Source organism: Physeter macrocephalus, chromosome 6 (genome assembly GCF_002837175.3).
Source record: "Physeter macrocephalus isolate SW-GA chromosome 6, ASM283717v5, whole genome shotgun sequence".
Taxonomy (NCBI): domain Eukaryota; kingdom Metazoa; phylum Chordata; class Mammalia; order Artiodactyla; family Physeteridae; genus Physeter; species Physeter macrocephalus.
The window spans coordinates 89973849-90001150 of NC_041219.1; the positions used below are offsets into that span (position 1 = coordinate 89973849).

General features: G+C 48.7%; 2 protein-coding genes across 2 annotated transcripts in view; both read left to right on the forward strand.

The window, feature by feature from the left end:
* The first annotated feature begins 1785 nt into the window (after nt 1-1785).
* On the forward strand, nt 1786-8417 carry RND1 (Rho family GTPase 1). Its single transcript, XM_007107515.2, has 5 exons — nt 1786-2000; nt 2780-2867; nt 5495-5604; nt 6478-6612; nt 7314-8417. Exons 1-5 carry the CDS (start codon nt 1881-1883, stop codon nt 7557-7559), a joined length of 699 nt encoding a protein of 232 aa, XP_007107577.1. The 5' UTR covers nt 1786-1880; the 3' UTR covers nt 7560-8417.
* Nucleotides 8418-12369: 3952 nt separating this feature from the next.
* The window catches only part of DDX23 (DEAD-box helicase 23), a 21318-nt gene continuing 6385 nt past the window's right edge, over nt 12370-27302 (forward strand). The window contains exons 1-16 of the mRNA XM_007107516.3: nt 12370-12469; nt 17510-17718; nt 18136-18240; nt 20493-20586; nt 20697-20762; nt 21315-21453; nt 21738-21871; nt 22008-22120; nt 22366-22509; nt 22606-22831; nt 23140-23285; nt 23644-23821; nt 24567-24809; nt 25249-25400; nt 25832-25940; nt 26728-26902. Coding sequence (XP_007107578.1) covers nt 17510-17718; nt 18136-18240; nt 20493-20586; nt 20697-20762; nt 21315-21453; nt 21738-21871; nt 22008-22120; nt 22366-22509; nt 22606-22831; nt 23140-23285; nt 23644-23821; nt 24567-24809; nt 25249-25400; nt 25832-25940; nt 26728-26902 — 2233 coding nt within the window. The 5' untranslated portion in view covers nt 12370-12469. The remainder of the gene's footprint in view (nt 12470-17509; nt 17719-18135; nt 18241-20492; nt 20587-20696; nt 20763-21314; nt 21454-21737; nt 21872-22007; nt 22121-22365; nt 22510-22605; nt 22832-23139; nt 23286-23643; nt 23822-24566; nt 24810-25248; nt 25401-25831; nt 25941-26727; nt 26903-27302) is intronic.

Sequence of the window (27302 nt, forward strand, 5' to 3'; positions counted from 1 at the left end):
CTTAGGAGATGGGCAGAGGACAGTGCAGGACTTAGCCTCAGAGCCCTTAGCCAAGCAACTTGGACTTGGACGCCATAGGCTTTGATGGGAGGCACACTGGCTAGGCTACATTCTCAAAATACTCTCCATTCTCCTGTCTATCGAGGGCATTGCAATCTTACCCTTAGAGATCTGTCCCTTTGGGTCCAGGGAAGATTTTTTAAATTAATTAATTAATTTATGGCCGCGTTGGGTCTTGGTTGCTGCGTGTGGGCTTTCTCTAGTTGCGGCTAGAGGGGGCTACTCTTCCAAGGTGTGTGGGCTTCTCACTGCAGCGGCTTCTCTTGTTGCGGAGCATGGGCTCTAGGCACGTGGGCTTCAGTAGTTGCAGCATGCAGGCTCAGTAGTTGCAGCACGTGGGCCCTAGAGCGCAGGCTCAGAAGTTGTGGCACAAGGCTTAGTTGCTCCACGGCATGTGGGATCTTCCCGGATCAGAGCTCGAACCCATGTCCCCTGCATTGGCAGGCAGATTCTTAACTACTGTGTCACCAGGGAAGTCCCTAGGGAAGACTTTTAAACATCCTTCGTAACAGAGAAAATACCCCTGGGTGGGGCAGCAATGATGGTGAATTAGAATAAAGCTCAGATGGAACAGGACCCCGGCTGTGCTCCAGAGGCACTGGGCTTGACGAGGTGAAGGGACCTAGAGAAGTCTGGAGTGCTCTCACTTTTGTCCAAGGTCAGTCTTACTTCAATGCCTTATCCCCAGGAGGCCTCATCTGGGCTGTCTTGGTTCCTGAATAATCAGTGGGTTATTCAGGCTGTGGACGTACATCCCATGGGTCTGTCTAGCAGAGAGGCAGTAAGATGAAGGGCCCTGAGGGCTGAGGGCTGGCAGGCAGTTACGTAGCTCATCTCAACCTCATCTTGCCCTCCAGCTTCCTAACCCCAAAGTTCCAGTCCCAGTCTTCCATTCTGGACTTTAACCAGGTGACACACGCAGTATGTCAGTGTCAGTAGGTATCAACCTGAAACTGGACCTGTGCCTGATTCATCCAGGAAGCTGAACCCAAGCAGCAGAACAAACACTCCTAAAGCAGTTCCTGCCAGCCCTGGAGTGAGAGGTTGTTTGGCCGAACAGACAGCGACTTTGTTTGTTTTGTACTCCTTGCTCCCATCCCCACTTGCCAGACTCCCTCATTCCTTTCTCTCTGCCCATCTGTGGGTCAGGAGCTCTGTGGGTTTTTTCCAGATGATGCAAGAAAATTTTTTAACTTATTTATTTTTGGGTGAAGGTGATTTCTGAGAAAGAGACGGGAGTTGAAAGGGGTCCAGCAGGAGCTTCTGTGGGAACTGGTTTGGGTGGGGATTAGATGGAACAAAGGGGTCAGAAATTTCTGGGACCACCCCTTCCCCAAGGGGTGCCACCTGTCTACAATTTAGGCAAGTCCTGTTCCTCTCCTGGGACAGCTCCAGCTTGACCTCACTATCCACATTCTTAGCTAGTTTGTTTTTGACACTAATTGGTGGCCACACAAGACCATTAAATTTTGCTTCATTCCCCCTCCTACCCCCAACCCCAATACAAATGCAAAACAACGCGGGAATCCCCTTTCAGAGGAAGCAATGGTGCAGCTTTAAGAGAAAGGGAAGGGAAAAAGAGGGCTCTGAGTCAGAACCTCCTGCCATTGGCTGCTGGAGGGGATCCCACCTCAGGGATTGGCTGTGACAGAGCCCGCCCCCTCTTGTGATTGGCTCAGCCAGGGTGATATAAGGAGGCTGTGCCGGCCTCTTTCTCACTTGGAGAGAGACAGGGAATCCGGCTGGGCCGTGTGCTGAGACGCACCTGGCGCAACGTTCTCCTCTCTGAATCCGAGTCCAGTCCCGCGGAGGCTGCAGCCATGAAGGAGAGACGGGCCCCCCAGCCAATCGTGGCCAGATGTAAGCTCGTTCTGGTGGGGGATGTGCAGTGTGGGAAGACAGCTATGTTACAGGTGTTGGCGAAAGACTGCTATCCCGAGGTGAGTTGCTCGCCCGACCGCTAGCCAGCTTTCCTCCTTGCCCGCATGCCTGCTGGGGGTAGATTCCCACCCGCCCAGGGGAGCTGTCTCACCCCGCCCCACCCCTCCCCATCCTCAGCCGCTTTCTGGCTGGAGGACCGCCCTGCCTTAGCTTCCCCTGAGACCTGTTCCACTTCTGCCGCCCCGCAGGCTCCTCCTCACCTCTTCACCCATAGGTTTCCCCATCAAATCCCCTCCTACCTCCATTCATCCTGGAGTCTGCTCTTGGGAGAGGGAACTGGAGGCATTTGAGAGTCTGGGGTTTCTTCTTGACATAATACCTGTCCGTCCCTTCACCCATCCTCAAAGGTTCTATGCGCTTGTCCCCAGGCAGGATTCTACTGCTCCTTGCTGCTGCCCTGCTGGTCCAAGGGGCTTGTGGGGAAAAGATAAAGCGCTAGAATTGGCTTGTGGCTGTGAAACTGGAAGACAGACAAATCTGGGGACAAGAGGAATCCTTGTGTGTGTGTGTCTCCCTGACCATCTAGGATATGGGGGGCTTGTCCCTGGCAGGCAGTCATTCACATTTCTTACTCCGATGGAGCAAAGTGCCTGTGCCTCTGCACTCCCCTCCCTCCTGTCCCATGTGGTCCCTCCTGCCCCAGGTCTCCCCTCCTCTCCTTATCTCCTGACACTTTAGTGTCTCACTAGGATGAGCGGCTTCTTGTGTAGCCAGCACTAACTGGAGGGTTACAAGGGTAGGGGCGCCCAGGGTGTGAATAGTTCCTCTCTTTTCACAGACGTATGTGCCCACTGTGTTTGAGAATTACACAGCTTGCTTGGAGACAGAGGAACAGAGAGTGGAGCTCAGTCTCTGGGACACCTCAGGTAAGACTGCTGGCCCCAAGTCCCCCCCTTCCCACCCCTACTGGTCTGCTGCAGCTGCTGTCTTTTAGAAATCGTTTCCCTCTTTGACGGGGAGAAGGAGTTTGGTGTTTGCCACGAAACTGAAAGAAGGGGACCTGAAGATTCTTTGGTTGGGGTTGCGGGGAGGGTTTGGCCAACTCAGTTCGCTGGTCCAGGGGTGCAGAGTGGATAAACCCCAGAGGCTACTCACTTCTCTGGGTCTGGCTCCATCCTTCAGAGGGCTGACATGGTGAGGTGGATGGACCCCGGAAGACTACTGGAGGAGGCAGTTAGGGCTTCTCCATTTCCACTCCCTGCCGCCCAGCACACGCACACACAGCCTTTACTGCCCCAGAGCAAAGCCAAAGAAGAGGCAGGAGGCAGTGCTGCTGGAGGCCGTTGTGGATGAGGCAAGGAGACAAACCTGCTTTGGGGGAAATACTGCTCCTGACTCAGTTTTCTCTCCTGCATTCCATCTCGGGCCACTGCTGCCTGCCTGCCTGCCGCAGCTCAGCCCCACTGTCATACCTCTGCGGCTGAGGGACGAAGCGATGCATCATCAGTGTTTTGGACGGTGGGGGCTTAATATGGGGCATGGTCACGTTGTACATAGTTGGGGGGGGGGTGTTGGCTCTGACTGGGCTGAGGTGGAAGATGCTCTGTCTTCCTGGATCGTAGAAAGCAATATGTTTCAAGCCTCTCAACCCTAAACCTTCAGTGCTAGTGTATCCTTTGCTTTGATTCTGACCCCTTCATTATCTCTTTAGCCCAGCCCTTTTTAAATAGACTGAGCTCAGAGTCATAATTAAGGACTAAAAGCCAGAAATAGGAGAAAGAAAATAAAATCCACTTCTCTCCAAAAAATGCATATTCAGGCTGAGTTTAAAGAGGAACTATAAATCACTAGGGGTTTCCTGTTACATATAAATATGCCATCCTACTCCTCCAAAGAGCTGTTATTCCCATCATCCAATTTTGAGGTCTCGAAAGATTGGAGGTAGGGGATGGGGAAACAGAAAATGAGACTTCCTTTTGCTCCCCACTCCCCAAAACAAAACAGAAATTCCTCAACCTGGTATGCTTTCCTCCGTTGCAGTTCCAGGGGCTGGGAGGCAGGATTCTGGTTATCCTGGACTGTGCTGTGCTGGCTGGATTGGACTGGAATGCAGCTTGGCTGCATGATGTATGGTTTTTCATCTGCTGTACTCTGCCCACCTCTCAATCTTCCCAGAATCTTACTGCAGCTCATCTCTTTTCACTACCACCACCCCAAAGAGCCCCTCCTCCTCCTCCCACAGTCAGCATGCAGCCCTTGAATCCCAGTCCAGATAATAGAAAGTCAGCAAGGTGGTCTCTATTCCCTGTGTCGCATCCCCCCGACCCGTCCCCTGCCCCCCGAGTTCTGAAAGGATGCAGGCTATCAGTCATCCTCAAACTCCCTCTTTCAAATGAGGTGCCCACAAGGAAGAAGGAGAGGCAGGGGTGTGTGGGATGGGGCTTCCCAGCACTGGGGCCAGGGTTGAACCTGTTCCCGTTATTCACTTGCTGGTCTTAGGGGAGGGGGATCGCTTGGAGCCAGAATGGAGGCCTCCTCCCCTCCCCCTTCCCCAGTGCTGCAGTGCTCCCTTTGCTCAGTGATGCTGTGATAAGACCCCACCTCAGAGAGGGATGGGGACCACTTGCTGAAGGAGCAAGCAGCCATCCCAACTCCCCTTTACTCCTTTTTTTTTTTTTTAACAACCAACCCCCCTGCCTCAGCTTGGATTCCCCCCAGTTTCCATGGCGATTGCGGTTCAGGGAGAGGGGCTGCTTGCTATTCTGAGCACGGATTGTCTGGGTTCCAAATCTGCTACTCTTCCTTCCCCAGGGTGGAGGGGGGCAGGCTCAACCCCTAGCATTCTCCCGTATTGGACCACCTGAGTCTGCCTTGCCTACTCCCCTCCCAGTGAAGGACCCTTATTCGAGCCTCTAAATCCCAGCTATTGGTGCCGCTGTTTCTGAGAACGCCTCCCTGAGATCTTGGGATAGGGGCTACAGCTTTCCTTTTGCCCTTTACAGCGTAAGCTGATTTGGGTGGGAGGGGGAATGGGACACTGAATTCTTGATGCTCTCCCTCCCCTGCCAGCCTCCTAGAGTTCTGACCCCACGGCAAAGAAGCAGGGCAGCCAGTTATGTAATAGGCAGATTTGTTCCTTCACTGGGGAGACCCTAGAGCAGAGGTTGGGTAGCAGGCAGACTCTAGAAAAGAGACCTTAAACAAGGCCTGGTCTCTCTGTAGGGGTAGGAGCAGCTTCCCCTGGGACTCAGAAAACTGGTGGACCTTCAATTAAGCCCACTGTAGGAGATCCAGACAGGGCCAAATTATACTCCACCTCCCTTTTATTTTGCCCCCTTTCCCTCTTTTAGGACTAAGGAAGATGATATTCTTGTACCGCCTTCTGGCAGGCGGTCGGGTCCTAAGCTTCGCACTGGAGCACATTCCCCTGGGAGATGGGTGGGGCCATCTCACCTAAGGGACCAAGCATGGTATTCCTGGGGCTCTTTGGGTTTAGGCCTATAGGGAGGGAGAATGCCATGGCTCACCATCAGCTCTCTCTCCTCTCTACCAGGATCTCCCTACTATGACAATGTCCGTCCACTCTGCTATAGCGACTCAGACGCAGTATTACTATGCTTTGATATCAGCCGTCCAGAGACAGTGGACAGTGCGCTCAAGAAGGTGAGGCTGGATAAACTCTGCTATCTCTAGCTCAGCCTGAGAACAAAAAGGAACCTTGGGGACCTTGTCATCTAATCCCCTCTTGTGTAACAGGAAGAAACTGTGGCCAGGGAAGGAAGAGATTTGCCTGAGACCACATTAGCTACAGCTCCGGGACTAGATCCCAGATCTCCAGTCCCCTCTGCATCCTGCCTTTGCCCCTATCCTGCACTGCTCTGTCAGAGGCCCAGCAAGGGAGGGAAGTATTGAGACTCAGGAAGTGAGGGATTGAGAGTAGAGAACTGTCTGGTGATATGGTTTGAGGGTCGGGGAAGGGGCCTTTTGGTGGCAGCTTTTATAGACCTTGATCCCAGGCCTTCTGGACTGGGCAAGTCAGGCAGGCCTGAGCTGAACTGCTGGTAGGAGATGCCTTGGTCCGAGTAGCAAGCTCTGCCCATACTGAGGAGTCCCAGGAAAGCTTGTGGAACTAGCCTAGTTTCCCAGACGACTCTAGGATTATCTCCTTCCCTTGGAAAGAGACTGGTTGGCTTCTTCCTGGCTTTCTGGACTTGTGAAGCCCTTTGGGTTGAGGGGGCAGACCCATGCCCCATATGCTTGGCAGCGAGTGGGAGATTTGCCTCTGTGCTCTCTCTGGTCCCTGGGCTGTTGAATTTGGGGACAGACTCTTGGATCTGCATTCCTGTGGCCCCAAAGCCCTCATGGGCAGGAAGATGATGTAATTAGTGCAGTGGTGGTGCTGTGACTCAGAGGGAGGGCTGAGCTGGTGATATACTGGATGGTGTGTGTGATGTTGCCAACTGGGTTGCCCCGGGTGTCCGTCAGCCACTGACTCTCCTTCCTTCCTCCTTCCCATCTTCTTGCACGGCTCTTCAGTGGAGGACGGAAATCCTCGATTATTGTCCCAGCACCCGTGTCTTGCTTATTGGCTGTAAGACAGACCTGCGAACAGACCTGAGCACTCTGATGGAGCTGTCCCACCAGAAGCAGGCACCCATCTCTTACGAGCAGGTGTGTGTGCGGGCCCTCGTGTGTGTTGGGGGGTGAGTTGGGGAAGGCTACAGGAGAGGGCTTGAAATATGGGCCCTGCTCACACTCACTCACTATGGCAGGAGAGAACTGGTATTCTGTGGGGCCATCTATAATCAGGAAACTAGTTACCTGGATAGAGGTGCTGGGTACCAGTTTACCCAGATTCATGCTATAGTTCGGCAGGTGAGCCATTCCTGTGTGTGCCAGTGTTTCTCAGCTGGTTTGTTTTTTGAGGACCACCTGCATTAGAATCACTAGAGGTGCTTGTTAGAATTCCTGACTCCTTATCTATAGAGTCACTCTGGGAGAAAAGTATGGGAATTGCATTGTCAATTAAGCCCCTGGATAACTTCTTATGCACATGGGAGTGTAAGGATCATTTCTTTTCAACCAGCGTTTCACATTACAATCATCTGGGGAGCTCTTAAAAATCCTAACGCCTCGGCATACCCCCAGAAATTCTGATTTACTTGTTGTGGCATCAGTATGGTTTAAAAAGTGTGCCAGGTGACTTAAGGTGCAGTCAGGCTTCACCTTCAGAAAATAATCAGCAGAGGGCGGTGGTGGGAGACTGGCAGTTGGGTCCATCGGAGCAGCCCTGGGGAGGACCACTAACCTTAGAAGGCAGTGTTTCAGAGCCATTTTGTATCACTGCATTGACGGCCTCACTCCCCCCGCAGGGCTGTGCAATAGCCAAGCAGCTGGGTGCAGAAATCTACCTGGAAGGCTCGGCTTTCACCTCAGAAAAGAGTATCCACAGCATCTTCCGGATGGCGTCCATGGTGTGTCTGAACAAGCCCAGCCCAGTGCCCCCGAAGAGCCCTGTCCGAAGCCTCTCCAAGCGACTGCTCCACCTCCCCAGTCGTTCCGAACTCATCTCTTCCACCTTCAAGAAGGAAAAGGCCAAAAGCTGTTCCATTATGTGAAGTTGGGGTTGGAGAAGGGAGACAACCTCCCACTTCCTCCCTTGGGTTGCAGAGGCATGGGGAGAGGGAGGAGGAGACAATTTAGGACACTGGACGTGAGTTTTTCAGATGGCCACGGTGAGGGCTTGGAAGGAGACAGGAATGGGACAAGGAAAGAGCCAGGCCCGGCTTGAGGACCTGACACTGCGAAAGAACCATCACACCCCAAGCCAGGCACTAGGTGGTGGACGGGCCGGCTGCCCCAGTGCCCTCCGCTCCAGAGGCAGGAAAGTTGTGGGGCTTTGGGGCGGCATGCTGGCCTCATGGCTTTGGTTGGGGGCCTACAGGAGCCTCACCTTCAGCATCATGCCTCTTCCACACAGCGTTTCCATGCAGGCCAGGGGATGGGAGGGGTCCCTGAGCCCTTCCCTTCCCCTCCGAGGAGGCCACAGAGGAATGGAGAGTGGGGAAGCCAAGAGGCAGCTCCTCTGGGAGCTGAGCCCAGGTGCTTCGTAACTGGTAACTGAAATCAGAAGAGCAGGAGCTGGTCAGAGCCAATGAGAAGGAAACCTCATCTTTGCATAGCCCATGCCTCATGGAGAGGTGACATCATACATTCACATGCTTCTCACCTAAGTCCCCAGGGTCCAAGGGAGAAGCCCCAGACCCCCTTCTCTTGCAGCATGGGGGTGGTGGTGCTGCAGGACGCAGGGCTGGGTGGGGGTCACCAGACTTTTTCTGCCTTTAGGGCAGTGTAGCTGGCATTTGTTTTATAGACTCTTGTCTTTGGAACCGGGGGGAGGGGGGAGTGTTTCAGTCTGTTATATGTTCTGTGTTTAAAGAAGAAAACCTATTTATTACTGAACAATATAGCACATATAAAGAAGTTGGCTCCGTATTCTTAGTTCCTTTCTCTGCTTCCTTTGGTCTTCGATAATGAGGAAAAGCTGTCTTGAGGTCCTTTCTGTGGGTTGCAGAGTGGCTGCCTCCACTGTTCCCTGGCACCTCCAACAAGGATCTCCTCCCTCTTCCCCACCCCCTGCCTCACCCCCTTCCCCACCCAAGTCCTGCTAAGCCAATGAAGATCTCCTTAGCCCTAGAGCAGGGTTTCTCAACCTCAGAAGAAATGACATTTTGGACTAGATAATGCTTTGTTGTGGAGGCTGTCTTGTGCACTGGAGGATGTTTAACAGCATCCCTGGCCTCTACCTGCTAGGTGTCAGTCACACCCCTAAGTCGTCACAACCAAAAATGTCTCCAGGGGTTTCCCTGGTGGTGCAGTGGTTGAGAGTCCGCCTGCCGATACAGGGGACATGGGTTCGTGCCCCGGTCTGGGAAGATCCCACATGCCGCGGAGCGGCTGGGCCCGTGAGCCATGGCCGCTGAGCCTGCGCATCCGGAGCCTGTGCTCTGCAACGGGAGAGGCCACAACAGTGAGAGGCCCGCGTACCGCAAAAAAAAAAAAAAGTCTCCAGATATTGCTAAATGTCCCTCAGTGCAAAATCACTCGTGGTTGAGAACCATTGCCCTGGAGAGTCTAGAGGAGAGATACAAGGTTCAGTGGAATCATCAGAAGGAGATCCAAGCTGCTGAGATCCCAACCCCTGCAGAAGGTAGACAGACCGAAGCCAAGGCTGGGAGGTTCCAAGGGTTCTGGTCTCCTCTGAGTTCAAGGTGAGGTGATGCCTTCTGCTTTCTGGAACTTCCAAGTCCATGGCCTGTTGATGGCAGCTCAGGGGCCTTAACATCCCTTCTCTTCAGCTGCTTATAGCTCTTTTTTCCAACTTTCATGGTGTACTGGAAATAGTTACTGTGTATTGAGTACTTACTATGTGCTCAGCATTGTGCTGAGTGCTTTATCCACATTATCACATTTTTTTCAATTTAGTATTTTTAAAAATTTTATTGAAGTATAGTTCATTTACAATGTTGTGTTAATTTCTACTGTACAGCAAAGTAATTTAGTTATACCTATACATACATATATATATATATATGTATATTCTTTTTCATATTCTCGTCTTAAACTCCCAATCCCAAACTCCCGATCCCCTCTACTTTATCACATTTAACCTCATAAATGAAAATAGCTAACATTTGTTAAATGTTTACTATGGGTCAGGGCTGCTTATAAGTTCTTTATATGTTACTTATTCCTGTGATAACGCTATGGGGTACTACTGACGTCATTCTACAGACAGGGAAACTGAGGTTCAGAGAGATTGATGTGCCCAAGGTCACACAGCTAACAAAGTGATAGAACCTGGATACAAATCCAGGCAACCTGGCTCCAGAACATGCACTTTTTAAAAAAAGTTTAACCATTTAATTTTTTTTTCACTTTTTAAAAATTGAATGAGTCTTCAAATTCTATAGTGCTTTACAATTTTCAAAAGTTTCACATACATGATTTCATATAATCCCATAATAACTCTTTTTTCCCCCTACCCCTATATTGCCCCTTCCCTCTCCCCACTGGTAACCACTAGTTTGTTCTCTACAGAACATGCACTTTTTACTGCTCTGCTATCCTATCCTGTGTGGCAAATGGCATTATTATCCCTCTTTTATAAAAGAAGAAATAGAAAAGCCAGAGATTCCAAATAACTTGTACAAGATCATACTCTGGTTAAGTAGTAGAGTCAGGATTCAAACCCAGTCTCAATGTTAACTGTAATTCCGTGGGCCCCTTACTGCTAGCCATGTGGTACCTAAATAGGAGACTCTCTCCCTATGGTCCTTACTAGAATGTAGTCCCTCTGTCTCCAGCTCCAAAGATGCATATTTGTGAAAGAACTAGCAGGGTAGGACAAACCATGCAAGTATCCTTTAAGCTCAATGTCTTACATGTGCCGTGAGAGAGGTGTGCACCAGTACTAGGGGAACTCTGCCACTCTGAACTTGGACAAGCTTCATCAACTTTCTGGGTCTCAATTTACTGATCTTCAAAGATGACTGAGAATGGTAGCCTGGAAATGGGGAAAGAGTATCTACTCTGAAATTAAATGAACTTGGAGTTGAATACTGGCTCCATTCTTTTAACTATGTGGACTTAGAATCTTTCTGGGCCACAACCTCCTTATCAGTAAAATGGAGATAATGCCCATCTTATACTATTAGAAGAACAAGTAAAGTTAGGGCTTCCCAGGTGGGGCAGTGGTTGAGAATCCGCCTGCCAATGCAGGGGACACGGGTTCGAGCCCTGGTCCAGGAAGATCCCACATGCCGTGGAGCAACAAAGCCCGTGCGCCACAACTACTGAAGCCCATGCGCCTAGAGCCCGTGAGCCGCAACTACTGAGCCCGCGTGCCACAACTACTGAAGCTCGTATGCCTAGAGCCCGGGCTCCACAACAAGAGAAACCACCACAATAAGAAGCCCGCACACCGCAATGAAGAGTAGCCCCCACTCGCCACAACTAGAGAGAAGCCCGCGTGCAGCAACGAAGACCCAACGCAGCCAAAAATAGAAATAAATAAATAAATTTATTTATTTTTTAAAAAACAAGTAATCTAAGTTAAGTGTCCAGCACAGAGTTGGGTACTAGGAGGTATCAATACTTAGTAAATAGCAACTGCAGCTCTACACCTTTGGTCTGATTGTTAGCTCCATTCTGTGAGTGGATAGCCCTCCGGTGTTCACTGGGTGAATTACACCCCACCCAACAGACCTGAGACAACTTTTCCATTCTCTCTGTGAGGTCCAAGCGGGCAGCTCAAAGGCTGCAGAGTTCTAAGAGCAGAAATGTGCCTATCCCAGGGTTATTTGGGGCCTTTATGCCTGAGGCTCAGAGCTTTAGGATTATTTGGGCCTATCCCAGGCTCTGCTTCAGTAGAACTGAACACATTCAGAGAGAAAAACCAGAACTAAAGCTATGTGGGATTGAAACCAAAAAGCTGGTGATGGGAAAAAGGGAAGGAAAGAGGCATTAGTTACTTCCTGGTATCTATCTAAACCGTCCTAGAAGTTGCCAGAGTTTTTGTTTTTGTTTGGGAGGAAGGGGGGTAGAATTATGAACCATATGACCATAGAGAAACAAAGTGAAAGTACAATTTTTTGGGAAAAATCTCATTGGAGGACTGAAAAGAGGGAACTAGGAGAAAGAAAGAACAAAAAAGTATTAAGATAACCCAAACAACTGGCCAGATTCCAAAGAGCAAGAGAGTGAAGGCAAGTCCTATCTGGAATGTTGAGAAAACCAGGTGCCACAGCCCAGGAGATACCATCCTTCCAGGAGGCCCTTGGAATCCATTGTGTGGGCTCATTTTGAGTTGTCACAGTAACCAGGGTGTTACCACTGGGCCAGGGTTGCTAAAATGTCCTCCTAAACCTGGGATAGTCTCACACCGTGAATTGTCCCACCCTCATTGGGACATACTAGGCTGCTCCTGTAACTTAACTTTTAGTTTGTCCACCCGTAAAATGGGGCTAATAATCTATCTATCTCAAAGATTTTTTGTAAAAACGCTCTTCCATAAACGGTATTTATAGTTGTTACTGTAGTTGCTAGTTATAATTACGTGCTATTGCTATTAAGGAAGGCCTTAAATTTCTCCGTTGTAAGCCACAGGCCATGATGTCATTAACTACAGTTTCTAGGAAAACCAGCATATTCCAGGAGGACTGCGCCCGCGGAGAGAAAACCTTTTGAGAAAGGCCGGCCCACGAAAAACTCTTCCTCCCGCAGACTCAAATGTTTGGCGAACCACATTGCCCAGCGGCCCCCGCGGCCAGGGGCCGACGCTCTCACCGTGCATTCTGGGATTGGTAGTTTTCAGGCCCTCGCTGTCGGCCTGCGCTGCCCAGCACCAGGAACTCGCCTTCCCAGCTTGCCGCGCGGCCGGGGGAGCAGCCCGGCGACCAGGAAACGGGAAAGATGGCGACTGCTCGGCGACGTTGAGGCCGCGTTGGGCGGTTCGGACTCAAGAGTGGTGAGTCTCGGGCGATGGAAGCGTTTTCCAGGAGCTTGCAGAGAAGGCGAGAGTGAGGGCACAGCGGTGGCTTCTGTCTCCGGGATAAGACGGGAAGAACGCCTCAGGGAAGGGGCACGAGCTTGGAAAGCTGTGGCGGGCAGGAGCGAAAGGGCGCGGGCCCCAGCGGGAGTGTTGCCTCCTGGGGGCACAGGGCAGGTCCCTGGACGATGTTCCAGGTCAGACCTTTTCCCACGCGCACAGCACCTGTGATACCCTCAGTCCGACTTTATTCCTTCATGTTTCGAGTAGCCCTTGCTCCAGCCAAACTGAAACTCTGGCTTTTCTCCCAGAACCAGTCTTGCTTTCCCGCCTCTGCACCTCCTGTATTATTTCTTTTTCTGGGAATGACTTCTTTCTGGCACCTTCAGTTACACATCTTCAAATTCTACCTATATTTCAGTGCTCAAGAGCTACTTCTACAGTCTTTCCAAATTACCTTTTACAAGTGAAAGTAAACTTCTTCTTTGAACTCCTGCAATAATTCATCTGAGCCTGCATCTTGCTATGTGTCACATAACCCTCTGTTGTTTTGTAAGCTTCCTGATTTCCTTTTGTAACTCACACAGCGCCTAGCATGGTGCCTTGCATATAGTGGATGCTTGATAAGTACATAGTTCATTGAATGAAAAAAAGACTGCCCCTGCCCTACAAGAACTGAGGAACTCAAAGATGCGGAAGTTTGTGATAAGTGGAACCTATAATAAAAGTTTCCTACGTTTACTTTCTTCTTATTTGCACTTCTCATTCTCTTCTAAGCTCACTCCACTCAGCCTTCTACTCCCTCCACGCCACTGAAACAGCTCTTGTCAAAGGTCACCAAGCCATCTCTGTTTTTCCAAATGCAAGGGTCACTCCTTTATCTTCTAGTCTTTCTCCACTTGACACAGGTAACCCCTCCCTTCTTGAAACACATTTTTGACTTCTGTGATGCCGTACTTTACTATTTTTTCTTCTTTCTTACTGGCTGTTGTTTCTTTCCAGTTTTTTCCTCTGGCTCCTCCTGTGCCTGACTTCTAAATGTTACAGTCTTCCAGAGGTCAATCAATCCTGAGTTCTCTTCTAATTTCTTCTTTAACTAGAATGCCTACTTAGGTAATAATCATTTAGCGTCCCATGGCTTTAAAAGCAATCTATATATTGGTAACTCAAGTTACTGTCTCCAGACTCTCTCTTGAGTTGCAGAATTACATTTTCAACTGCCTTTCTGGAATCTCCACTTGGTTTTCTTATTGACATCTTACACTCAGTATGGTCAAAATGAAACTTTTGATTTCTTCTAAGTCTTTTCCTTCCCCAGTCTCCTCTGGTCACTAATGGCACCGTGAACCATTTAACCAGTTGGTCGCACCGTAAATTTAGGAGTTATGTTTGTCTCTCCTCTTCGTTTCCTCCCTTCATCAGTAAGTCCTATCAGCTCTGCCTTCAACATGTACCCTGAAGCCCTCTACTTCTTTTCATCTCCATTGCCACTTTCCTAGAACAAGCCACTGTCATCTCTTGTGTAGACTACTATGATAGCATTCGCAGCGGTTCTGTGTCCACTGTTGCCTCCCTACCATATATTTTCTTGCAAGTCACCAAAGTAATTCTTTGAAAATGTAAAATAAGACCACATCACTTCCTGTTTAACACCTTTTTAAGGTTCCCACTGCGGTTAGATTAAAATCCAAGTGCCTTTACCCTGGCCTGAAACACATTTCCATGATCTAACCCCTGCCTACCTCCCTGAACTCATCTTGAATCAGTCTTCCCCCTCGGTCACTGCCACTGAGCCACATGAGTCTATTTGTTTTGGCCGTGCCGTGCAGCCTGCGGGATCTTAGTTCCCTGACCAGGGATCCAACCCCGCCCCAGCAGTGAAAGCATTGAATCCTAACCACTGGACCGCCAAGGAATTCCTCACACGAGTCTATTTCATTTTTTTTACTTATTTTTTATTTTTACTTTTGGCTGTGGTGGGTCTTCGTTGTGGCATGCAGGATCTTCGTTGCGGCGCGTGGGCTTCTCTCTAGTTGTGGTGCACGGGCTCCAGAGCACGTGGGCTCTGTAGTTTGAGGCACACGCACTCTCTAGTTGAGGCGTGTGGGCTCAGTAGTTGTGGCGCACGGGCTTAGTTGCCCCACGGCATGTGGGATCTTAGTTCCCCGATCAGGACCCTCGTTCCCTGCATTGCAGGGCGGATTCTTTACCACTGGACCACCAGGGAGGTCCCACACGAGTCTATTTTTAATTGGCAAACATGCTAAGCTAGTTCTTGCCCCAGTGCCTTACTGTCCCTTCTGCCCAATAAATTCTTTTCCCTGATTTTTGCAGACTCTATTTCCCATCATTCAAGTCTCAGCTTACATGTCATCTAAAAAATTCTTTGCAGAGCCTTCTATCTCTTGTTCATACTGCTCCCCATCACGTCACCCTGTTTTACTGTCTTCATTAGCACTCATTACTGTTTGAAATTCTCTTATCTTTCTGCCTAACTGTTGTCTGCTTCACTGGAGTTTAAGCATTATGAGATCAGAGACTTTGTTTTGTTTACTGCTGTATCTCTAGTACTTAGAATAGTTTCTGGCACCTACCAGGTACTCAGTGAATATTTGTCGAAAGAATGCTGATGTCCAGGATGCTTTATAGAGAAGATGGCCTTTCCTCTGGATTGTTTTCTTTTTTTCTTTAATAGAAGAGGGCTATTTTATTTTATTTATTTATTTTTATTTTTGGCTGCGTTGGGTCTTCGTTGCGGTGCGCGGGCTTCTCGTTGCGGTGAAGCATGGGCTAGACCACGGGCTCTAGGCTCATGGGCTTCAGTAGCTGTGGCTTGCGGGCTCTAGAGCGCAGGCTCAGTATTTGTGGCGCATGGGCTTAGTTGCTCTGCAGCATGTGGGATCTTCCCAGACCAGGGATTGAACCCGTATCCCCTGCATTGGCAGGTGGATTCTTAACTGCTGTGCCACCAGGGAAGTCCCTGGATTGTTTTTTTAGGGCTATAAGTGGACGAGACATATGTATAATTTCCATGTGATATGCATGATGTACTGGCAATTTTGAGGTAAAGTGGGTTGTCTCCGCCTTTTGAAAGTGCTACTTGTTCATATTTTCTCTTCTTTACATACTCTCCCTTCTTAAAAATATATGGCAGGAATTACATGGGAAAGGGGGATCGTAAGCTAAAGCTTAGGGAACTGTTATTTCATTGGAACCATTTGGGGTTAAAGTAAGTTCTGAAAAATATATCCTGAGGCTTAGGGATGGGGGTGGTGATGGTGGAATAGAGGCAGATTCAGACTTGCTGTCTGAATTTAGCACCTGGCTGAAGTAGATTTTGGAGTCTGAAGGACAGTTGACAGTGTGGCATGGTATTCAATGTCCCCTAGGCAGTATGGGGACAGAACAAACTCCTGCTCAGACTTTTCATGGGACTGGATCATAATCAAGGCTCTGAAAATCTGAGTAGGAAACATGAGTCAGAACGTCTGTGATCTCTAGTTTCTGGTACACTTCTTCCTCCCTCTTTACCTCCTTCCCTCTCTCCATTCCTCCCTCCCTTATTTTAAATTCTAAAATAATTGTAGATTCACAGGAAGTTGTAAAACCAAAGTGTATGGAGTCCTATGTACCCTTCACAAAGTTTTTGCCATTGCATAACTAGAAATACAGGGATTGAACCCGTATCCCCTGCATTGGCAGGTGGATTCTTAACTGCTGTGCCACCAGGGAAGTCCCTGGATTGTTTTTTTAGGGCTATAAGTGGACGAGACATATGTATAATTTCCATGTGATATGCATGATGTACTGGCAATTTTGAGGTAAAGTGGGTTGTCTCCGCCTTTTGAAAGTGCTACTTGTTCATATTTTCTCTTCTTTACATACTCTCCCTTCTTAAAAATATATGGCAGGAATTACATGGGAAAGGGGGATCGTAAGCTAAAGCTTAGGGAACTGTTATTTCATTGGAACCATTTGGGGTTAAAGTAAGTTCTGAAAAATATATCCTGAGGCTTAGGGATGGGGGTGGTGATGGTGGAATAGAGGCAGATTCAGACTTGCTGTCTGAATTTAGCACCTGGCTGAAGTAGATTTTGGAGTCTGAAGGACAGTTGACAGTGTGGCATGGTATTCAATGTCCCCTAGGCAGTATGGGGACAGAACAAACTCCTGCTCAGACTTTTCATGGGACTGGATCATAATCAAGGCTCTGAAAATCTGAGTAGGAAACATGAGTCAGAACGTCTGTGATCTCTAGTTTCTGGTACACTTCTTCCTCCCTCTTTACCTCCTTCCCTCTCTCCATTCCTCCCTCCCTTATTTTAAATTCTAAAATAATTGTAGATTCACAGGAAGTTGTAAAACCAAAGTGTATGGAGTCCTATGTACCCTTCACAAAGTTTTTGCCATTGCATAACTAGAAATACATTTCTTTTAATCTGAGTAAAAGTGAGTTTCTCTATTTGAATTTAGGTTTCCTTGAGGTGCTGATCATAATCCTAAATCTCTAAGTTAAACTCCTTTTTTTTCTTTTGAGCTTTCTTTATGAGCTCAAGAGAACTTATCTCCCTTAGATGTATACACGTTGACTGATCCTGGTGGGCTGGCAGACACAATAGACTCCTAAGATAAGCAAGACAAGATGTTTCTAGAGATAGCTAGTATACTATTCATTAACTAACATTTCTTTTAATACTCTTGCAGTCTAATTATAAAAATAAGGTATATTCATTGAATACTTTTGGAAATAAATATATACAAAAAGGAATCCCAGAGAAATAACAGCATTAATGAATAAGAATGGGCCTCTGGAGCCAGACTGCCTAAAACTCTGACACTTAACACCCGTGTGTCCTTAGGCAAGTTACTTTGTATGTCTGAGCTTCAGTTTCTTCATCCATAAAGCATGCATACCAATATATCTACCTCAGAGGGTTGTTTTGAGATTAAGTAAATTATTTGTAAAAAGTTTAGAGCAGTACCTAGTATATAATAAATACTCCTCTTAACCCACGACAGATGGCAGGAGAGCTGGCTGATAAGAAGGACCGTGAGGCATCACCTTCCAAGGAGGAAAGGAAGAGATCTCGGACTCCTGACAGAGAACGGGATAGAGACCGAGACCGGAAGTCTTCCCCATCTAAAGATAGGAAACGGCATCGTTCAAGGGAAAGGCGTCGAGGAGGCAGCCGTTCTCGTTCCCGTTCCCGTTCCAAGTCTACAGAAAGGTAAAGTAATTTTCTGTTTGTTACGTGGAAAGGGAGTGTACATTTCAAACTCCTTTATTCTTGGTTCCTCTGATGCCTCCATATTAGGGCATTAGTCTTTCATACATTTCTCTACACCTAGTGACCCAGTAGTTCTTAAAGATTAAGAGGGAACTTGTAAGATGAAGGTCCAGGTGATCAAGGAAGATAGTTCCTCTGTTCACATAATCCATGGCCTATCATTGCCACTGATACTTAGCAGTACAGCTCTGAGCTCTAAGACCTTCTTAGAATTCCCTCATAACTTCTTGGGAAACACATTTTCCAGTTTGTAAAATATTACTTTGGGGAGAAAAGGGCATGGGAACCTTCTTAGGGCTGCAGTGAAGCAGGATACTCAGGAAGTGTCATGTAATTTCTTAAATGTGCTGTCTTCAGAGAACGCCGGCACAAAGAACGAGAGCGAGATAAGGAGCGTGATCGGAATAAGAAGGACCGAGATCGGGATAAGGATGGGCACAGGCGGGACCGCAAGCGATCCAGGTACCTGCGGGAGTGGGAGTGGGCTTTAGGGCAACGCTCTGGTCGCTTCCTCTCTGCATCTCAGCTGGCTCAGCTTCGGGGGAAAGTAAATTTTCCATAGCGAATCCTATTGGCAGTTATTGTAGAACTGTCTTTTTTAGAAGGCACACACCTTCTTTAGAAAGTATAACCAGTTAGTGAAGTCACCACGTCTTGAGGGTCAGCTTGTTCTTAGAATTTAGAAATTAGTTTGAAAAGGTTACCGGCCAACAAAACAGCTTCATCGGACCATTCAGTTTTCTACCCAGAATGTACAACATATATTTGTTGGGATAGCTTAATGCATCAGTAACTTGATCTCTTTGTTCTGGAAACTTTCTTTTTTTTTTTTTTTTTTTTTTAATTTGTTTCTTATTTATATTTTGGCTGCATTGGGTCTTCGTTGCTGTGCGTGGGCTTTCTCTAGTTGCGGCGAGCGGGGGCTACTCTTTGTTGTGGTGCGCCGGCTTCTCATTGCGGTGGCATCTCTTGTTGCAGAGCACGGGCTCTAGGCGTGTGGGCTTCAGTAGTGTGGCACGCGGGCTCAGTAGCTGTGGCTCGCGGGTTCTAGAGCGCAGGCTCAGTAGTCGTGGCGCATGAGCTTAGTTGCTTCGCGGCATGTGAGATCTTCCTGGACCAGGGCTCAAACCCGTGTCCCCTGCATTGGCAGGCAAATTTTTAACCACTGCACCACCAGGGAAGCCCTGGAAACTTTCTATACAAAGTTTTTATTAGGCCCTGAATCTGTAGATTAGAATTCAGGGCAAAGAATAGAATTCTTGCCGCAAACGCAGTGGGGTTGAGATCTCTTGCATATTAAGCTTATAGCAGGTGTGGGGAAAAGATTGCTGGGGCTGGTAGGAAGGAGAGATGAGGAAAGGACATATGTAGCAGTATCTGGGAAGGGTGTATGTGGGTGGCCATGTCGGCTAAATTTATTGTGTATTCTAAAGTAATGCAGGATTTTTTTTTCTACTGACATGCATATGCTGTTTGGAGGAAATAGTTTTTTAATCAAAATATAGTTGATTTACAATATTGTGTTAGTTTCAGATGTATAGCAAAGTGATCCAGTTTCTTGTATATATATATATATATATATATATATATATATATATATATATATATACACGTATATATACACACACACACACACACATATGTATATTTTCTGGTTCTTTTCTATCATAGGTTATTACAAGATAATGAATATAGTTCCCTGTGCTATACAGTAAATTCTTTTTTTAAGAAATTTTTTAATTGTATGTTTTTTATTTTTAAAAAAGTTATATTTATTTATTTTTGGCTGCGTTGGGTCTTCGTTGCTGTGCGTGGGCTTTCTCTAATTGCAGCGAGCGGGGGCTACTCTTTGCTGTGCTACGCAGGCTTCTCATTGCTGTGGCTTCTCGTTGCGGAACATGGGCTTTAGTAATTGTGGCACGCAGGCTCAGTAGTTGTGGCTCGTGGGTTCTAGAGCACAGGCTCAGTAGTTGTGGCTCGTGGGCTCTAGAGCACAGGCTCAGTAGTTGTAGTGCACGGGCTTAGTTGCTCCGCAGCATGTGACATCTTCCCGGATCAGAGCTCGAACCCATGTCCCCTGCATTGGCAGGCAGATTCTTAACCACTGTGCCACTAGGGAAGTCCCTACAGTAAATTCTTGTTGTTTATTTTATATATAGTCGTGTGTATCTGTTAATCCCATACTCCTAATTTAGCCTTCCCCACCCGCCTTCCCGTTTGGTAACCATAAGTTTGGTTTCTGTGTCTGTGAGTTTGTTTCTGTTTTGTAAATAATTCATTTGTATTATTTTTTAGATTCCACGTATAAATGATACCATATATTTGTCATTCTCTGTCTGGCTTCACTCAGTGTGATAATCTCTAGGTCTATCCATGTTGCTGCAAATGGTAATATTTCCTTCTTTTTTATGGCTGAGTAATATTTGGAGAAAATATTTTTGATATCAGTAGTGAAGATCCACTTCCCAGAAGAGAATAGTCTCAGAAAAGGAGATTCAGGTAGAATGGGGCCAAGACAGGGCCATCGTTAAGGCTTCAGAGCAGGCAGAGTGACCAGGCCTGCAAAAGGAGCTTCAAGACATGTTGGATGACTGTGGGCCAGTCTTGCTGAGTCGTGGGAAAACTTCCATCCTCTTTTGGCGAGCTCAGTCTGAGCCTCATCCAGGGGCTAGGCTAAGAGTGATGTGGACTTTTCCTGTTCCTTTGCCTTTAAGTTTATCTCCTGGCCGAGGAAAAGATTTTAAATCTCGGAAAGACAGAGACTCTAGGAAGGATGAAGAGGATGAACATGGTGATAAGAAGCCTAAGGTAAAAAGAGGAAGGATTTTTTTCCTCATCTTCCTCTTCAGTTCAAGCCCAACTTTGTTCTTCACAGGGAGAGAGCCTCTATGGACTGAAGTCCTGTGTTTTATCTTCAGGCCCAGCCATTATCTCTGGAGGAACTTCTGGCCAAGAAAAAGGCTGAGGAAGAAGCTGAGGCTAAGGTAAGAGCTTGAAGGTCTGTATTAGTTGGCTAGGGCCGCCGTGACAGAACACACGGACTGAGTGACTTAAACAACAGAAATTTATTTTCTCACAGTTCTGGAGGCTAGAAGTCTGAGATCAGATGGGGTTGTTTCTTCTGAGGCTTCTCTCCTTGGCTTGTAGATGGATGTCTTTTCCATATTCACGTGCTCTTCCCTCTGTGTGTGTATGCTCCTGGTATCTCTGTGTGTCCAGATTTTCTCTTTTTACGAGGACACAGTCAAATTGGTTTAGGGCCCAACCTTGGAGCCTCAGGTTACCTTAATCAGCTCTTTAAAGGCTCTGTCTCCAAATACAGTCACATTCTGAGGTACTGGAGGGTAGGGCTTCCACATGTGAATTTTGAGGGAGACACAGTTTAGCCCGTAACAGGGTCCTGGGCCTATTTATGTTTTCCTTAACATGTTTAATGCCTGAGCAAATGTTTTTGGGCCCCCTGCCATCTTGCCATTAGTGATGTGATTATACCCTGTTCCCAGATCCTTCGTTTACAGTTGTAATCTGTTTTGTAGCCCAAGTTCCTCTCTAAAGCAGAACGAGAGGCTGAAGCCCTAAAGCGACGGCAGCAGGAGGTGGAGGAGCGGCAGAGGATGCTTGAAGAAGAGAGGAAGAAAAGGAAACAGTTCCAAGACTTGGGCAGGAAAATGTTGGGTTCGTTTTCTTACCCTGTAGCCCCTAGACGGGGTAGGGAAGGGTGGGATGGGATTGTGGTGTAACTCAGGAGAGCTAGAAACCTGTTTGCTCTGAGTTTGGAAGAAGGAAGGATGGGGCAAGTTTCTGAGAAAAATACCTTTCTGTTAGGTCTCCATTTCCCTTGTATCATAAATCTCCCCCCTTTTTTTTTACTCATTTGGTGTCTGTTGTCTGGATCTCCTCCATGCCCTCTTTTTTCTTTCACTGAGTTCTTCTGCAGCTTTGCTTTCTTTGGTCTGCAGAAGACCCTCAGGAACGGGAACGTCGGGAACGCAGGGAAAGGATGGAGCGGGAGACCAACGGAAATGAGGATGAGGAAGGGCGGCAGAAGATCCGGGAGGAGAAGGATAAGAGCAAGGAGCTGCATGCCATTAAGGTGCAGGCCTCAGCTCTGTCTTCATGGCCCCACGCTCCTCACACACTAAGGAGGTTTGGTTGTTTGGCCATTCTGATCTCTGTATATGAGATTTGGGCCTCCCGTTTGATGGGCTTTGTGTTCTGTGCCCGGGCAGGAGCGTTACCTGGGTGGCATCAAGAAGCGGCGCCGGACGAGGCATCTCAATGACCGCAAGTTTGTCTTTGAGTGGGATGCATCTGAGGACACTTCCATTGACTACAACCCCCTGTGAGTGTCTTCAGACCTCAGTGCTAGGTCTTCTAAACTAGGCACTTGCTAGAGAGAACCGGTGACTACAGGGATAGAAGTAAGATAGGCTGGGATGAGGAGATGGGTAAAATAGTAGTTAGCCAGCCCTCTGGGCGATGAAAGACCCTGGCTGGAAGGGGAACTGGTACATGTTGGTAGTCTGCACCTCCATCCTTGTGCTTAGCAGCTCCTTCTCTTTTCCGCTTCCTCTGTCTCAATCCCAGGTACAAAGAACGGCACCAGGTGCAGTTGTTGGGGCGAGGCTTCATTGCAGGCATTGACCTAAAGCAGCAGAAACGAGAGCAATCACGTTTCTATGGAGACCTAATGGAGAAGAGGCGGACGCTGGAAGAAAAGGAGCAGGAGGAGTGAGTGGTCAGGGCTATGGGTGGTTGGGCAGAGCCGAGTCTACAGGAAGGAGGTGGAGGATACGAACCCCCTTCATTCCCCATGTCCTGCTCCAGGGCAAGACTCCGCAAACTTCGTAAGAAGGAAGCCAAGCAACGCTGGGATGATCGGCATTGGTCCCAGAAGAAGTTGGATGAGATGACAGACAGGGACTGGCGGATCTTCCGTGAGGACTACAGCATCACCACCAAAGGTGGCAAGATCCCCAATCCCATCCGATCCTGGAAAGACTCTTCTCTGCCTCCACACATCTTGGAGGTCATCGATAAGTGTGGCTACAAGGTATGAAGGAGCAGATTGGCCCAGAAGGCCTTACGTGTTCCCAGAGTCTAGGGCGTACAGATTTAATTTGAGAACAGAGAACTTTGCTCCTAGACTGTTTGGTGCCTTCTCTGCCAGTGGGCACCAAGGTGACGTCTCTCAGTTTCTGGTGGAAGTATTGTTTGTTGATTGTGTTTCTTCTCGGGTCCCATTCCTGTTCACTGTGCTTGGTGTCCTCCCATTGTGCTAGCATATGTGCCCACTCTGTCAGCAGCAGCCCCGGTAGTATAATTTTGCCTGTACACATGACTGTCTCTGGGTCACTACAGGAGCCGACACCTATCCAGCGTCAGGCAATTCCCATTGGGCTACAGAATCGTGACATCATTGGAGTGGCTGAGACCGGCAGCGGCAAGACAGCAGCCTTCCTCATCCCGTTGCTCGTCTGGATTACCACTCTCCCCAAAATTGACAGGTGACATCAGCTGACACCAGTTGGAGTGGGTTTGACTGAGCAGGAGAGGTGAAAATGGCAGAGGAGCATTTGGTTTTCTTTTTAAGTCTACAATCAGAAGCCTTTAGTCTGGGTCAGATATTAGGGAATAATTGGATCATGATATCAAAGAAGTGTATGATTTTATTGCTGGCAAGGACCACTCCCTGGAGAGCTTGGCTAACCCGGAGTCTGATTTTTAAGAGCGATTGTTACATTCTTTTCCCACCACCCTCCTCATTCCCTTTAGTTGCCCTTAAGAGTGACTTTGTCTTGCTCCTGTTTGTGGTTGGATGAGAACCAAAGCTCATGAAACTGTGGAATGGCCCATTTACCGCAGGATCGAAGAGTCAGACCAGGGCCCTTACGCCATCATCCTGGCCCCCACTCGTGAGCTGGCTCAGCAGATTGAGGAAGAGACCATCAAGTTTGGGAAGCCGCTAGGCATCCGCACTGTGGCTGTCATTGGCGGCATCTCCAGAGAAGACCAGGGCTTCAGGCTGCGCATGGGTTGTGAGGTTTGTTCACCTAGCCAGCAGCCAGCCCGCCGTTTAGGAGGGCTCTCTGTCTGGGGACTCTGTTTCTAGTTTCTGCCATAGATGTACAGTAAATGACGAAAGGGGCTGGTTTGTATATATGTGCTGTTATTTATGGAGGACTTATGCACCAGGGATTGTACTCTGTATATCATTAATTCTCACAACCACCTTAGAGAGAATAGATAACGGTATTTCCATTTTACAGGTGAAGCTGAGAATCAGGTTAATAACTTGCCCAAAGTCACAGCTGGTGATGGGCAGGGCTGAGATTCATATGTGAAGGCTGTGCTCTTAATCGCTCTGAAAGACCATGTCGTTGATTTTGTGTTGCCTTCTTCTTAGGGTAGGGGAGGAGAGCTTTTTACAAGAAGTCTGCTGGAGGAATCAAGTCTTCTGCAGGCTTCTTAGAGTAATCCCTTTATCCAACCCCCGCCGTAGTATCGCTTAGTCTCTCTTCCGTCTAAGAAAGTTCTGTTGATGTTGCCTCTTCTGTCTAATCCCTGGACCTTACTCAGAGACCCCATTCATTCCTGAAAAAAATCCAAGGTAGCAACAAGTGATTTCATGCCACTTCTCAGGAACTTTCACTACCAAACATAACTGGAGGTTGGGGTCAAAGTTCCTTAGCATTGGGGCTCTGTTGCCCAAGTGGGTGGATAGTTCACAGAAGAGAGGAGAAAGGGGTACCTGCTGGGGCCACCCATGATTCCACTGTACCCCCCAGATAGTGATTGCAACTCCAGGACGTCTGATTGATGTGCTGGAGAACCGCTACCTGGTGCTGAGCCGCTGTACCTATGTGGTTCTGGATGAGGCAGACAGGATGATTGATATGGGCTTTGAGCCAGACGTCCAGAAGATCCTGGAGCACATGCCTGTCAGCAACCAGAAGCCGGACACAGATGAGGCCGAGGACCCTGAGAAGATGTTGGCCAACTTCGAGTCAGGAAAACATAAGTACCGCCAAGTAAGGCTGCTTCCCTAGGCTGGGAAAAGTTGGGCAAGTTGCCAAACCTGCTCCTGGGCCCTTCTTGCCCTAGGCAAGTGCATGTTTCCAGAATGGTGAGGCATGGCTCACCATGTACAGTCCTCTCACAGTCCTAGCAGTGTAGCCTCTTTGCCCTGGAAAAATGATTCCAAAGAGTCATGCTGCTGCCCGCCACAGCAGCTGGCAAATGCTCTCAGCCCTTCCTGTTATCATAAGATGTAAAGTACTCTGCTGAACAGGCACTGAGGAAAGAAGTGGGAAGGCAAAGGACAGTTTTCTGTCTGTCAGGCGCTACTTCTGTCAAAACTCACACCATGGCTCATTTTCTATTCTGCAGCTTGGGCTGCGCTGCCTGTGCTGATGGTGGGATGTGTGATGTGTCTGCCTGGGCCCAGGGCTGAACCTCTTGTTTTCATAGACAGTCATGTTCACGGCCACCATGCCCCCAGCGGTGGAGCGTCTGGCCCGGAGCTATCTTCGGCGACCTGCTGTGGTGTACATCGGCTCTGCCGGCAAGCCCCACGAACGTGTGGAACAGAAGGTCTTCCTCATGTCAGAGTCTGAAAAGAGGTATGGGGGCAGCTGAGCCAGGGGAAACAGAATGGAGAAGAGGTTTTTTTGTTTGTTTGTTTTTTGTTTTGCGGTACGCGGGCCTCTCACTGTTGTGGCCTCTCCCGTTGCGGAGCACAGGCTCCGGACGAGCAGGCTCAGCGGCCATGGCTCACGGGCCCAGCCGCTCCGCGGCATGTGGGATCCTCCCGGACTGGGGCACGAACCCGTGTCCCCTGCATCGGCAGGCGGACTCTCAACCACTGTGCCACCAGGGAAGCCCGAGAAGAGGCTTTTTTTAGTGCGAGTGGTGGCTGGAAGGCGACTGTTCTGCCATGTTGAAGAGCTGGGCATTGGAGATCCTGGAATTGGTGTTTGTAGATCAGCGTTGGGCATTTCACTTGGAGTGGAGGGTAGTATGCATCTCATTTTTCTCTTCCTCTTCTCTCCAGGAAAAAGCTGCTGGCAATCTTGGAGCAAGGCTTTGATCCCCCCATCATCATTTTTGTCAACCAGAAGAAGGGCTGTGATGTTTTGGCCAAATCCCTGGAGAAGATGGGGGTGTGTCTGGGAGGGGAGAGCAATGCCTGGTTTCTTGGGTGCTGCTTTCTGAAACTAGATGGGCCCCCTAGGCTTCTGCTTTCAGTGCTTACCTATTCTTGAACCTCTCCAGTATTTAACAAGCCAGGGTCAGAGGGAAAAGGGTGGTTGATGGGGATAAAGAGGACTTGGTCAATGGCTATGACTCCCTGTCCATTCCAGCAGTGCCACCCACAGCTGCCTTGGGTCTTCCTCCAAGTGTGCTGGGGCCAGGGAGAGGTTATGAGACGCATCCTGGCAGGATCTGAGGATATGGAGTAGAGTGGGTCGAAGTGTTTCCTGTTTATTTATGTTTGGGAGAGAGGATGGTGTAGTCAGGAGGGAGATGTTAGTGATCAGTGTCCTTTACTCCTGATACTGGTGTTGGAGGGGAAGGGTGTGTCCTCTCCACTCAGGCTTAAACTTCCTTAAATTTCTTGGTCCCTGCTTTCCACCCTCATCTCTTACCCTCATTCTCTCTTTCACTATTTCTCATCTGTCTGGCTCCATATCTCACCCCTGATTGCTTTACCTTTGACCTTGCCCTGTCTGTGTGTCTCCCCCCGCCCACCCCCCATCTGTCCTATCCCTTTCTTCAGCTCATCTGTTCTCTCCTTACTTCAGTTGCCCTTGTTCTCTTCTGCCTCCTTCCCCTTTGCATCTCCCCTGCTGCTCTCTGCAACCCTCCCTCCTCCTGGTGCACTCCCTCCTAACTTCTGTCTTTCCACGATCCCATTGCTCTTTCTTCACCTCACCATTTTTCCAACAGTACAATGCTTGTACGCTGCATGGTGGAAAAGGCCAGGAGCAGCGAGAGTTTGCACTATCCAACCTCAAGGCTGGGGCCAAGGATATTTTGGTGGCTACAGATGTGGCGGGTCGTGGTATCGACATCCAAGATGTGTCTATGGTTGTCAACTATGATATGGCCAAAAACATTGAAGGTAAGTGCAGGGGAAAGCAGCTTCAGTCCAGGTAAAGGGAGATTCCTTGCCCGTTTCTCCTCGAATAGCTCCACTGAGGAGGCTATTGCTGCCAACTCTCACAGCTCTGAGCCTAGGGTTGCTTGTCCCAGTGAGAAGAGCTCCTGCCCTGTATCTCTCTTGGGTGTGTTGTCCCAGCTCCTGGGATTGCACTCTGTCTTCTGGGTATGGAGAAGAATGGAGCTGGGCCACTCGGTCTTTCTTTTTTTTTTTTTTTTTTTTTGTGGTACGTGGGCCTCTCACTGCTGTGGCCTCTCCCATGGCGGAGCACAGGCTCCGGACGCGCAGGCTCAGCGGCCATGGCTCACGGGCCCAGCCGCTCCGCGGCATGTGGGATCCTCCCGGACCGGGGCACGAACCC

Coding starts and splice junctions, on each gene's coding strand:
- RND1 (XM_007107515.2), top strand. CDS start 1,881: ATGAAGGAGAGACGGGCCCCCCAGCCAATCGTGGCCAGATGTAAGCTC. Junction 5,605..6,477: donor TGGACAGTGCGCTCAAGAAG/GTGAGGCTGGAT, acceptor ACGGCTCTTCAG/TGGAGGACGGAAATCCTCGA. Junction 6,613..7,313: donor CACCCATCTCTTACGAGCAG/GTGTGTGTGCGG, acceptor CTCCCCCCGCAG/GGCTGTGCAATAGCCAAGCA.